The sequence below is a fragment of the Aethalodelphis obliquidens genome, unplaced genomic scaffold, assembly GCF_003676395.1.
Source record: "Aethalodelphis obliquidens isolate GAN/ISIS:26980383/991018 unplaced genomic scaffold, ASM367639v1 scaffold11, whole genome shotgun sequence".
Classification (NCBI taxonomy): domain Eukaryota; kingdom Metazoa; phylum Chordata; class Mammalia; order Artiodactyla; family Delphinidae; genus Aethalodelphis; species Aethalodelphis obliquidens.
The window spans coordinates 34,923,098-34,937,210 of NW_020837955.1; the positions used below are offsets into that span (position 1 = coordinate 34,923,098).

General features: G+C 49.1%; 1 protein-coding gene across 4 annotated transcripts in view; it reads left to right on the plus strand.

The window, feature by feature from the left end:
- Positions 1-6,745: 6,745 nt before the first annotated feature.
- PLPP4 (phospholipid phosphatase 4) overlaps positions 6,746-14,113 on the plus strand; it is a 118,836-nt gene continuing 111,468 nt past the window's right edge. For 2 of the 4 annotated variants that reach the window (XM_027113140.1, XM_027113141.1), the window contains exon 1: positions 7,091-7,146. In XM_027113140.1, coding sequence (XP_026968941.1) covers positions 7,091-7,146 — 56 coding nt within the window. Of the gene's footprint in view, positions 7,147-14,113 lie in introns of all 4 variants that reach the window. The other 2 variants (XM_027113136.1, XM_027113138.1) reach the window with 2 other exon arrangements.

Genomic DNA, 14,113 nt, shown 5'->3' on the forward strand with positions numbered 1-14,113 from the left:
TTTACAGTTGGATGAATGCTAACAAATGTATGTACCCATGGAACCAGCATCCCAATTAAGCTAGAATACTTCTAATACCTCAGGAAGCTCCCCTGTGCCACTTGCTTGTCGCCACCCAGAGGAAACCACCGTTTCCCTCTCTATCACCATAGCCCAGTTTGCCTGTTCTAGAGGCTCATATAAATAGAATCATATGGTATGTTCTCTTTTATGTCTGGTTTCTCTTTTTTTCTTGTGGTACGCGGGCCTCCCACCGTTGTGGCCTCTCCCGTTGCGGAGCACAGGCTCCGGACGCGCAGGCTCAGTGGCCATGGCTCACGGGCCTAGCCGCTCCGCGGCACGTGGGATCTTCCCGGACCGGGGCACGAACCTGTGTCCGCTGCATCGGCAGGCAGACTCTCAACCACTGCGCCACCAGGGAAGCCCCTATGTCTGGTTTCTTTTGCTCAGAATATGTTTTTCAGATTTATTCATGTGTTTGCATGTATCAGTAGCTCATTCCTTTTTATCACTTAGTGGTATTTCATTGTATGAATATGCCACCATTTATCCATTTCCTGTTAATAAACATTTGGCCGGTTCCAATATTTGGTTCTCATGCATAAAGCTGTAATGAACATTGGTACAAGTCCCCTGGTGTTGGCTAGCACAGAGCAGGACCCTGAAGAGATGGGTGGATAAAATGAAAAGATTCGAGGGGACCAATACAAATTGTCAGTTTTTGACAAAGCTGTCAAGGTAATTCAACCTGAAAAGATAGTATTCTTAACAAGGAATGCTGAGTAACCGGATATCCTTATAAAAAAAGAACCTCAGCCCCTACTTTATACCACATGCAAAAATTAATTTGAGACATAACATAGACCTAAATGTGAAAGCTAACATTATAGAGCTTCTGGAAGAAAACATAGGGGAAAATCTTCACAGATGTGGAGCAGGCAAATGAACAACCATAAAAGAGGAAATTGATAAGTTGGACTTCATCAAAATTAAAAATGAGTGCCCTTCGAAAGGTACTGTAAAGAAAATGAAAAGTTAAGGCACAGGTAGGAGATATTTGTAATATGTATGTCTAAGAAAGGATTAGGGTTCAGAATATATTAAAAACTCCTTCAAATCAATAATAAAAACCAAAATCCAATTTAAAAATAGGCAACAAACACGCAGAGATACTTCACAAAAGAAGATGAAAGAATGGCCAAAACTCACATGAAAAGATGCTCAACATCATTAGCCATCAGGGAAACACAAATCAACATAACAATCAGATTTCACCCAAGATGCAGCTAGGTGCCATTAAAGAGCACAGGACTGCGAATGAGGGAACTTGGGTCCTGCCCCTGACTCCCTGAGGCGGGTCTTGGCAAGGCCCTGGACCACCCACAAGCGAAGGAGCAGAACTGGCTGTGCACTAAGAACAAAGACTTCTTAATCGTTAATTTTTTTCCCTTGCGCTAATACTCCAAGATTCTAATTTGTGACAGAGCATCTATGGCAATGAGAATCCTATTGATGGCTCCCTTACAAAGATTTCTTTTACAAAGTAAACGTAAAGATTTCGTTTACAAAGTAAAGGTAGTGTTACTCTGACTTTTCACATGATGAATTTGAAAATAAGAGACAAAATCCTGCTAAAAAAGAAAGTTTCTAACTTAAAGCTTTCTAAGAACTGAAGTAATGTTTTTCCCTGAAGACTTCATTAATTCATACATTTTCTCCTTTGATGGCCTAACAACTACTCTGAAGATGTTAAAGGGTTAAATCACTTTCAGTGTGCTTTATCCCTTTCCCGGAAGTAGGAACATTGCCTTTTATTATGTGGAATTTGGCTTAATGCACTTCAGTGTTGGGTCTGCAGTGCTATATCCTCAGAGGTCTTATAAATATTAGTACCAGAAGGTGAAAGAACTGAGAATATTTAACTTGGAAAAGAGAAGACCTACTCTCTCTCTTCCTCTCCGTCTCTCCCTCCGTTCTTATCTCTATCTCTCTTCCTTTCCAGTTGTAGAATAATTAAAGAGCCATAACATAGAAGAATAGGCATCGAATATATTCTGTGTGGTCCCCAAAGCACAATTTGGAGCCGTGGATGTAGGCTACAGTCAAGTCTGTTTCTACTCAAACGTCAATGGCAATAGGTCTCTCCAGAGATGGAATGAGCAGTGAGCGAGTTCCTCATCCCTTGAGGTGTTCAAGCAGACAGATATTTATTGAAACCCTTGTGGAAGATATTCGTGAACCAAGTTGAACTTGATGACCTCTTCTGAAATTCCTCTTTTGAGCCCTGGTGTTTTAGGCACATCAGCAGGTTCATACCAGGCAACCACAGTGGAAAGCCTGGATGCGTGGGTCTCCATAGGGAAGGGTCACCATGCTGGCTGCCTGTCTCCAGGCCACACTCTTAGAGCAGCTAGGTGGGTATCATTGGGATACAAAGTATAACTTTTGGAAATGACATTATAAGAAATGGTTGCAAATTTGTGTTTTCTGAAAGTGGCTTTGGTTTTTAGAAATAGCCAAAAATCTGATCCATATGGGATCATCATACTGGACAATACCATTTGGGAATTTAAAGAAAAAATGCAGCAGCAGAGGCATGACTACGAAGGGATGAGGGTGATTTTCTTGGCATGCCCATCAGCTCAGTATGAAATATGAGGGATTTTCCCCAAGTGGCACTTTGAAAATGTGTGCAGCCACAGAGGCATTGAGGGAGGCTGCACCCATTCGAGTGTCTACGTTCTGAAGTGATTTTTCAAAGATCAATCTCACATTTTACAGTTATCGTGCTCACTTTATCTTGGTAAAGGATAGGCGTGTTTATTTCTAATGATAGAATGTTTCTGAGACTGCTAGAGCCTCTGACCCATGCTTTCTTCTCTAGAGAACTCATCACGTTCCATGGGAGTCTTCTGAAGACGCAGCAGGGGCTGCCAAGCTGGGCACCTGGCTGGATTGCTTTTTGTAACCTGCTTTTACTTCACTCGCTTGTCCACTCATGCATGTGCTGCTGCAGCACCATGGCACTTTGAGGGTCTCTACTCTCTGGCACATGTTCACAGCTACACAGCTGCTGGAGCTGGCCACCCCACACCCATGGGAGTGGCCTCCCGCTTTGTGGGATTTGGGACACCGAGGATGGCATCTTTAGTCCCTTTCATGGGGACTGCCCTTCAAGAGGGACCTGGCTTAAATAATAAATTCTCTGTGAGAGAGAGAGAGAGATGGACAGACACACCATGGAATATCCTGATCCAGGTTTATGTAATGAACAAGGCTAGAGCTTTCCCTTGACAGCTGGCTTTGGTAAACAAGAAAGGGGATTATTTGAGCAGGTGACAGAGTTGCCAAAAGGCGTGGAGATGGAAGGGACCGGGCAGCTGAAGAGGAGCCTCTGGGTGACATTGAAGCTTTGTTTAAAGGCAGTTCTGTGAGTCTGCATGACAAAGCAGAGGCAGGGCAGCCTTATGGTGGATAACTCCTCTACTGGTTAAAGACTGAGGGGCAGGACAAGAACTCAGGGAAGCACGCTAGTTTTCTGCAATCTGCACGGTTGTGGCATGGAAGGGGGGTATGCTGGCCTATGTTAGTTTGCTCTACCTCCAACATTTTCCCTCCTCCAAAGCATCAGCCCTGTATTTGTGGGTCCACTTTCTCCCATTCTCAGCTCAGGGGCACTGGGTGAAGGTTCCACTCCCAGCTTAGCGATGAAGCATGTGACCCAGGCCTGAGACAATCAAGCCATCATGATACCCAGACCATGGTGATCGCTTCAGGGCTGGGCAGTGCCAGTGACATTCAGTGACTTTTGTTGGGACTGCTGGCATCAAGATAGAGGTCTTTCCCGTTAAATTTGATCCTGAGAGCATGGAAAGCTGGCTTTCTGGCAATCATCTTGTAACTACCAGGAACCCGAGACTGAAGCCAATACAGTGCAGACAGAGCAGAGGTAGAAAGAATCAAGTCCTGGTGACATTGCTTAGATCCTGAATCCAGCTGTGCCTACTGATCTTCCCCTGAACTTTCAAATTCTTCTTCTTCTTTTTTTTTTTTTTTTTAATGAATTTGGGTTGAGCCATCTGTTCCTTGGCACCCCAGAAGTTCTGACGGTATCAGTTCTGTGCAGCTAGCAGGCAGGGGGCGGGAGCAGGCGGAGCAGGACTAATGCATTGATATAAGTTACAGGACGGCATTTTGTTGTGATTCCCTTTAAGGAAGAGATTTCAACAGAGCTGTCTGAAGAGGGTACAAGGTCCCTCAAGGGTGAATTCTTTATCAGTGGCAGGATTTCCAGTACCTACAGGATGACCACATTGTGGGGAGAGCACAGAATCGGTTCAAGCATCAGATGGGGAGTTGAACTGGGCAGCTCTTTAGATCTGTGTTTCAAAGTCACTTCTTCATGATGGCAGCAGTGAGGTCACATGCCCTTTCAAACTCCTTCTCTAGGCATCTCTAATACAAGCAAGAAATGATCAAGAAAATGTTACACAAAGATTCTAATTCTGTGATCTTTTTTTATTTTTAAAGAATCAATTTTATTTATTTACTTTTGGTTGCATTGGGTCTTCGTTGCTGCACACGGGTCTTCTCTAGTTGCGTCGAGCAGGGGCTACTCTTCGCTGCAGTGCGCGGACCTCTCATTGTGGTGGCTTCTCTTGTTGCGGAGCACAGGCTCTAGGTGCACGGGCTTCAGTAGTTGTGGCATGCGGGCTCAGTAGTTGTGGCTCGTGGGCTCTAGAGTGCAGGCTTAGCAGCCGTGGCACACGGGCTTAGTTGCTCCACAGCATGTGGGATCCTCCCAGACCAGGGCTCGAACCCGTGTCCCCTGCATTGGCAGGTGGATTCCCAACCATTGTGCCACCAGGGAAGTCCTTAATTCTGTGATCTTGATAACAGTTCCTGGTGGGCAGGACCAACACAATTAGGTCTCCACCATGAATTTAACCTTCAGCTCTGCCACGAGGTCAATCCACTCTGCCCTCCATACCCCTTCCACCTTCTGCCCGCTTCACCTACTTGTGCTTTTGCCCTCACTTGGAATTTCCTTTGCCTTTTAAGAACCAACTCTCCTTGACAAGGCTTTGTGCTCTGGCCCCCCCAGACCAAAGGAATGACTCCAACCCTGCTCTCTGAGTGATCCAGTTTTCTGAAGCACTCCTTTGGGGCTGTGATTGGTGCTGCTTTGCGTAGCTCCTTAATGTTTCTTCGTGGTTCCTTGTCTGCCTGTCTCCTTGAGGGCAGATTTGGATTATGAATCCTAACACCCGACACATGGCTTTGCAGAGGCTGTGCTCAGTTGATGCTTCTAGGTAAGTGATGTGTTAATATCGTGGGCTCTTGTTAGTCATCTGGAATCTGGCCACCTGACAGTCTCGGATCTGGGTCATTAGAGTTCACTGAGTTACTATGGGCTCTCCTACACCACAACCCAGCCCAGTTGTGTCCAGGGTAGTTGTAGGGCCCAAGGCACAGAGGAGACAGACCCACACCTCCTTCCTCCAAGTCCTTTCTACTCTATCCACATCTGACACCCCACGTGACTGATTTATATAGTCCATTCATTCATTCACCGAATACTTACCAAGCACAGTGTGCCAGGCATTGTGTATACAGTGACAAGCTAACTAGATACAGTTCCTGCCTCTGGGGCTCCCAGGATGGAGTCCCTTCCACACAGAGCCAGGATTGTTCCTCATCTGTCTGCCTCTCTTTCCTAGATCCTGAGATGTCTTGGCTCAGGAATCTTGGATCCATCATATGTCCCTTTGGAGGTAGGGTCTCTTTGCTGTTTGCTGATGCCTAAGGCCTCCTCCTCAGGTCTTCTTTCTTCCTGCTCTCCCTCTTGTCCGAGGCCGAGCTATGGGTCCTCTTTCCCAGGAACCACATTCGAATCCATTTTCCCAGCTCACAAAACCCAGAAGAGATCTGGGCTCCCCAGAGACAACCTAATGGTTATGGTTAATATGAGTTTTGCATCTTGAATGTCCATTTGGTTTAAATTAATAAAGACAAGTGCAAATTCTGAGAAATATACACAGTCCTGACAGGTGATGGGAAAGCAAAGCCTAACCCTCGCTGGGCTCTGGCTTGAGGTCCCGACCCTCAGGTCACCAGTGAGGATCTGGCCTTTGACTCAGAACCCTGAGGATGAGGCTTCTGGTCCTCCCTGCAGCCCCTGCTGCCTCGGGTGCTGATGACAGTGCTGTGTCAGCGATGAGCGACACTGACGGCTGGGGTAGGACACATTTCACAGCGCGGTCCAAAGCTGCTGGGGGCTGCGCGGGAGGGGTCCCCTGGCCTGGCGCTGGTGGCATGGCGAGGAGTCGCTCGCCTTTGCTCAGTCTGTGCCAGGACCCTGGAGTGTGGCTGGCTCTTCCGGAGGGCAAAGCAATGCCTGCGAGTAATCTCGGGGGAACTTCCTAGAAAAAAAGAAATGATTCCAGGTTAGAAAGATGTAGGAAGGGCAGAAAACGGATGGGAGGCAGCGCTGGCTGGCACGAACAGTGAGTGCCAGGGCTGTCTGGAGCCGGAGAGCATTCCCAAAGCGCTCTCCTACTACCTGCCCACGTGCGTGCGTGTGCCAGGGAGCGAGAGACCCGAAAGTGAGAGTCAGAGGCCGAGCGAGGAGACGGGCCGCAGGCAGAGCCCAGGGAGCGCGCTGCCCGGGCGCCGAGCCCAGGGGCCGCCCACTGGCGGGGAGCGCGCAGGGGAGGCGGCGGCGGCGGCCGGGCTTCCCCGGGCTTCCCCTCGCCTGGCCGCGAGCGCACGGCGAGGGCTCAGGACGCGGAGGCGGTGCCCGGCGCAGGGGAGCGGGAAGTCCCCGAGGCGTCCTCCGCTCGGGGCCGGGAGCGTCGGGAGCGGCCAGCGCGGCGTCTCTGAGCCCCGGAGCCTCAGGCAGGAGGTTTGGGCTGAGCCTTCCCCGCCGCCCGCCCCTCCGGGCGCCCGCCCCCCTCCCCCCTCCCCCACCCGCGGCCTGGAGCGCGCCTCCCTCGCCGCCCCGGGTCTGGAGAGCCGGCGCCGGCCGAGCTGCGGGGGAGCCGCGGATAGCACCAGCCGCAGCCGCCGCGGGAGCTGCTCCGGCCGCACCATGCGAGAACTGGCCATCGAGATCGGGGTCCGAGCCCTGCTTTTCGGGGTCTTCGTGTAAGTAGTGGCGCGCCGCGGGCGGGGGCGCCCGGACTCGGGGATCCACGGACCGAGCGTCTCGGCGCCCCAAGTTTGTTTGTGTCCCGCCGGGGCCAGGATTCGAGAGTCCCTCTCCGCGCTAGGGATGTGTCCTAGGGGACCAAGAGAGACCCTCCCGGTCTCCCTCCTGGGACTCAGGGCGTGAAGGGACCCGCGTGCGCGAGGCTGAGACCTGTTCCCGTCACCCGCGTCGCGCCGGGGAGCGGCTCCGGCTGCCGCTCGGGTCCCCTCGCCTGCGCCTTTCACCGGCTCAGCACCACCTGCCGGGGGATTCTGGCTGCTTCCCAGGACGCAGACGCGACCCTCGTTGGCGTCCTCGGGAAGTTTCTCTTTGTGTGTGATCTTCCGAGCCCGACGTTTGCAGCCTTCGCTCTTAGCCGCATCGCTCATTGCCCGCCGCGTGCGCGTCCCTGGCTTTGGCGCCGCGGGTCCGGGTGAGCGTTTTCCCTGGAGGCGTTTGCGGTAGTTCTTCCGCTGGAAAACTGTTGCTGCGGAGGCTCGGAAGTCCGGGGCCGCAGCCCCGGGGTGCGGGCTTCATACGCCCGGAGGTCTGTGCCGAGTCCGTATCCGCTTAGGGCAGCAGCGGAACGCCCGGTGGGGCCCCGAGCAGTGGGTGCCCGGAAAGAGCGGTCTCGGAGGGGGCGCTGGCGCAGGTTCTCGCAGAGGCGTCTGAGCCCCAGTGCGCCCCGGGGACCCGCCACCCGCCTCCCGGCCCCTGTCGCGTCGCTGCCTTTCAGATCCAAGCCCAGAACACCAGCTCAGACCCACTTCACAGCCTCCTGTCATCTCCTGTCACCTAGGCACCCACATCTACACTTGTCCCTCCATTAGGAGGTCAGGTTCTCTGTCCTCCTGTGCCCATGGCTGTTTTCAGACACATTTTGCATATTTAAGTTGCATGAACTTTCTGGATTTGACTTCTTTTTAAAGCCCACTGAGCTATTCCAAACAGGAGGCCCCTCTCTGGATTTCTGCCCCGGATACGGAGTCATTGGTGGCAGGTGGGAGGCTGTGAGATGACTTCTGTTCCGTGCAGCCCAGGGTATACACATAAAAAGAAATGCCCTTTCTTGCATGTTCTTTACGAGGGGCGAAATTCATCTAGAGTGTTTATTCACATCGCCAGAACAAGCCGTGAGCTCCCCCAGATGCAGAAAAGACCCCTCTCCTAGCTTCTGACTAAACACTAGTGTTACTCAGTGGGAAGAAGGAAGGAGAACTTCGGGTGTGCCCTGATGCACTTGGGAAAACAGAAAACACTTTTCCCTCCTCTTAATCTATTTTTCTACCTTTGGAATATACATTAAAACTAGTACTTGCCTTGTGGTCAGTTGGGGACAATTTCCAACTGGCAGATAGGCTAAGCCCCGTTAAATTACTGTGTGATAGAAATGATAAAATAGTGTTCAGTGCGTGGTAGAATTTACCATTTGTTGGGGGAATGTTTGTGTGAGTAACACTGAAATAAAGTGCGCAGGCTCTTTTGATTGCCGCTGGGAATTGTCAGGTAAAAAAAGGGTCCAATAATATGTAAATATTTGTATTATTTTCAGATATCCCTTTAAATGTCCCCCCAGACATTCTCGAGATGTTTACAAATATATAATGAATGGTCTATGCAGTGGATTTGGGAATGTTTGATAATTGTTATTTTATGTGCTTCTTGCTTCCTCTAAGGATGTTCTGTAAAAACCAGGCAGTTTATATTCTTTTCTCCAAACTTCCCCTTTGTATGAATTACTTACTGGGGGATCTGCTATCACCCAAAGGGATACTCTTGGGCGCTGATGGCATTTTTGGATGATCCCCTGGTTTCATATCAAATTGGAAATATTAACAGTGAGTCCAACTGTGGCTCTTTTACCTGCAAAGACCAGCTTTGGTATCTGGGCAAGACTCCCTGGGAACTTGGGAAGCTCAGATGCTGTTATCATCAGGCAGATAATGACTTCCGGAAGAACCGGTTTGGAGCACACAGATACAGATGACCCTTTGTTTTCTCAGATAAGCTTCTGGCGAGATGACAGAGGCTGACTTTCGGGGGGAGTTTTATTCTTCCTTTTGCCGGCGCTGGTCTGATGGCAAGCTTCAGTGGCTTGAACTCCCCTCTGCTTATGAAGGTGGTGGTCTCAGTAGCAGGGCTTCACTCCAGTAGGCTTAGAAAGTCCCTCTGGGCAAGCCGAATCCAGTTGCTCTGCTGTGGGGTCCAACTTAGCTGATACTATCTGGTTCTGCTTGGTATAGCTACTTTATTTCTCTGGATAAGAGAATAATCTTTGGGGGGGGGAATACCTTACGTCTTTGCAAACTTGTGCCTCTGGGGGAACGTCATCTGTGGATGCACTTGTTCTCTGATCAGATTTGCTCTGCATAAGAGTAGACTCCCTCCACCCAGTGCCCACGTGCTCCCAGAGATTTGAGGTTAGTGCTAATGCAATGAGTTTTTGGATCCATAGGTAGTAGGGATATCTGCTTTCCCTTGTTCTCTTAAGGAACTGGTTCTCTGTCTGTAGATGAGGCTTAGTGCTGAGGTTTGATGATTCAGGATTCCAAGAGGAGGCTTTCCGTGGGACACTCTCCATAGAGCACCCGAGAAGTACTTGGTCCTGGCTGAGAAGCTCAAACCACTGAGAAGAAAATTAGTAACGAGTAACGAATATTAGGGCTGGCACATAAAGTTTAACCTAAAAGGAAATAAATTGGTTTGAGGAATCAATGTTTAGGATAAATCAAATTGTGATGTGTAGCTTTGAGACTGACTTTAGTGCTGGGAGGCTTGCGGGCCTAGAGGTCCAGTGTTGGCTTTAGCAGGTGCAGAAACACTCAGAGAACCCCTGCTGGCGTCTTGGGTGGCAGCAGGACGGAAGGAACCCGTGGATGTGCCTTCTCTCTGCCTTTCCCTAAGTAAGAGCAAAGGGACCTCTAGGCAGGACCTGGGGTCTTCAATCTCTCCCTCTGTGCCTCCGTCCCTCCCTCCTTCTCTCTCTCCCTCCCTGTGGAGCCTCCCTGGAGGCTCCCTGTCTGGCATGTCCTTCCAGGAGCTGGGGGTCTGCTTAGGATGCCAGGCTGCTCAGGGAACAGTGTTTGCCTCACCTCAGATCTACCCAGCATCCTTCTTTGACCTCTTCCTATGCAGGAGGCATGTGCAGGTGCCAGGGATGGTTGGAGACTGAAGGCCGGGCGCCTCCAAGGAGCTCGAAGCCTGCCAGAGCAAGCACACCAGGCACCACTATTTGTTATCCCCTTGCCTCCCCATCCAGTCGGCAGATGCATATTTGGCCTCTTCTAGGTGCCTGCAGTTGTAGTCATTTTCTTTCTCTATCATTAGTAAACTTCAGTATGTGTAATTCCAAACAGGCACAAGGAAACTTGGCACTTTAGCCGGTTCAGGTGACTTGCTCCAGGGCCTTGGCTGTCAGGAGGATTTTTGGAATATCAGCAGTAGCTAGCAGATCTTTCTTCATTACCCCTAAGAGTCCAGTCTAAGACTCTAGGTGGGGGATGGTTATGGTAGGTGGAGCAGAGTGCTCAGTTTTACTTGGAGGAATTAATTAGTCCTAGGAGGAATGACAAGGAGAGACAGTTGCCACGGAAGGTTGCTTAGAGCTGACCTCTCTCACCTGAGTCTTGAGCAGTGCATGGTAGGTGCAGAGCGCCTGGGCCCAAAGACATTCCTGCAGACAGAGTGTCCTGGAGCAGAAGCCTGGAGGCACATTTTGGGTGGGATCAGGTCACCACGTGTGGCCTCAGCACAACATGTGGGTGGTAAGAGGGGCAGGAAGTGATCCTGGGACAAGAACCTGGATGGTCTCAGTGCCCTGTCAGGAAGCGTGGACGTTCCCTTATAGGCACTCACTGGGGAGCCCTGGGAAGTTTGAAACAAAAAAGCACCGTGATCAGATACATGGCCAGTGGGGGGAAACGGCAGTTCCCTTGGGCACCTAGGCCCTGTTTCCTTCTGGGAGTGACCGTGCACAGCTCTGCCGCCGCCACTGGGCCCCTCTGTGCTCTCCGGGAGCCCATGGTTTATTCTGCCTTCTGTGCAGGTTACACGTCTGGAGTCTGTATGTCTGTCTTCTTTGCTTTCCGTATTCTCCCACCTGGGCCTTGGGTGGTCGGCACCTTGGGAGAGCTCCCCAGAGGGCACTCAGCTTCCGATGATTGTGTTTATAGACCTCTGAGTGTTTTGCATCTATCCAGAGCAAGGCTTCCTGAAGTGCAGTCTGCTGACCACCTGCACCTGGATTACCTGGGGCTCAGTTCAGACTTACCTGGATCAACCTATGGAGTGGAGCCCCGGGAATCTGCATTTTCAACAGGTGAGCCTTCTCTCCACCACGTTTGGGAACTGCTGATGTGCAGTCTACAGTAGCTTGAGACCCTCTTGTGGTCAAGTGTTGCCTCTATTTCTTTTCTCCTTTCTGGCTACACGGAAGACTAACGTTCCCAAACCCCTGCCTTTAGGTGGGACCGTAGGGAACATGGGAAGAGTGACAGGTGTCACCTCCAGGTTGAGGCAGCATCATTCCCGTTTAGTGGCCTGTCATTGTCCTTCTGTGTTGATGGCGAGCATGGAGCTCTGTGTTGAGATGGCAGAGCTGCCAGATGCCAACAGCAGGACAGCTGCTATTGGAGGTGAGCTCTGTGGAACGGAAGGAAACTTTTTGCATTTGGGGACTGATTAGCTCCAGTAGCAAACGTCTATTCTGTTGTATCTAACTAATACACCTGTAATAATTTTGCTCCCTCTCTAGAGAGAGTTGTTTGAGGCAAAGTGTAAACGTTAGACCTTGGGCTTTGGAGCTGGAAGGTCTGGGTTTGGATTTTGGTTCTGCCACTAACTAGCAAGTTTCCTAAAATCTCTGAACCTCAGTTTTTTTCATGGGGGAAGTGGGAATATTTCCTACTTCATTGGGTTTTATTAAATAAGGTGCTGTGAGTGCCTGCAGTACATATACCAACAATTAGGTGTCTTCTTCCCACTCTTGTGAATTCCTGTTACTTATATGTAGTGTCTAAGGATGGCAGTGTAGTGTAGTGGTCACAGTCATGGCCTCTGGCACTGGGTTACTGGGGCTTTAATCCTGGTTTTGCCACTTAGCTGTGTGAGCCTTTTAGCAAAGTATTTATCCTGCTTCAGTCTGTGCTTCTCCATCTGTTCGACGGGAGTATTAACTGCATCCATGGGTGTAAGCCTTGCGAGTATTAAACGAGAGAGTCTCAACAATGGTAATGTGATTATTATTATCCTTTTATTAAGATGAAACCGTAATATACACTAAAGAGAAATGCCATAGGTAGCTAATGATACTCTTATTACAAATGATTTACTACGGGATTTCTATAAAATAATAGACTCTTTTAAATACATTTCAGATGATTCCTTTTAGCCCCCCAAAGTGAGGTATGTAACTTCCCATGAGTTCATTCAGTGAGCTGTACCCCCATTTCTCAGCGTGGGCTGCTGTCTGTCTGATGGAAGGTGGCAGCGGGTATCTCAGCCCTGTAGCTTCTCAATGGTGACAAATTGCTGGCCTTTTACAGCAGTGATTCTAGGACATTGAAATCAGAAGTGTTATCAGCCTAACAGCATTTGATAATGTGTAAGGAAAATGCTGTGTCCCCATCATTTACTTCTGAGTCTGTGTTCATGTCATTTACTTCTCAGTCTGTGTTCACCATACAGAGTTCTGCTAGAAGCCTGGTGCAGACAGTTCTTCCATCAGACACCCCCTCCACCCGCAGCTGGTGCATGCTGGACCAAGTATGCCCAGCACTTCTCCCCTGCCCGGGAAGGTGTCTGCTTTGTTATCTGATACATGGAACATCCTTCTGTTTGAAATATTATTTGCCACTGTAAAATGAGTCGGCTGTACCCGGAATTCTGAGAATTGTTGATGTTTTTCCACAGGGAGATAAATGCTTATAACACCATAAAGGGAGATCATTAGTTTCATAGCTTTTGGATAAAGTTATCTCAATTAGTTATAAAGATTATGCCTTTTATGACCCACACAAGGCTTGGAAAAGCTCTGTACCTCTATTTTTCTGTGATTGTGTTTTTAAATATGAAAATCATCTTACTAATATTGCTTCTTTAAAACGTATAATCTTAGTGTTCTGTGAATGAATTAGAAACACTGGTTCACAGTGAGGAAGTGAATTCGTACAGGACTTGGAGATGCCCGGGATGGGTGAGCAGGAAGCCGGGAGGGGCTGGGTCTGTGGAGCCCGAGGACGGCTTCATCACAGTCTTTTAATATGTGACTGTGAAAAATTGTCCCGCCAAGGTGAGGCACAAGTTGTTACTATGTCTTCAGCAAAAACAAAGGAGCAAGAAACAGGGTCAGAAGCTGCAGTAGCATCTAGGTTGGTTTTCAGAGAGGATGCAGTCTGCTAATCAATGCTAGGTATTTCTTTCTCCTTTTCCAGAGGGTTTTTAAAATGTGTTTTTATTGAAATATTAGTTTGAAACATATAAAATTGCTGATATTTGACTGTTTTGACCTACAGAAATGGGAATTTCATTTTAGTCCAACCTAAAAATAATATACACAAAGAAAAGTGTATGATTCATAATTGTACAGCTGCCCAGAATACCTTCCACCCTCTGAGCCCCCTTCTGCCACCCTGAGGGTCTCCATCACTCTGACTTCTAACAGCATTTTTGAACTCCGTGTAGGTGGCATCATGCAGTGTGTACTTTCTTCTGTGGCTTTTTTGGGTTTTGTTCCCGGCTTCTTTTGAGACTCATCCATGTCGTGCATAGCTGCAGTTTGTTACTTTTCTTTGCCGTAGAGCATGTCATTGCATGACGGTACCTCTTCGTTTACTCAGTTTATGGATATCATTTATGGATATTCGGCTTATTTATGGGTTTGGCTATTAAGCATAATGCTGCTTTTGTTTTTAATGAACATATTTG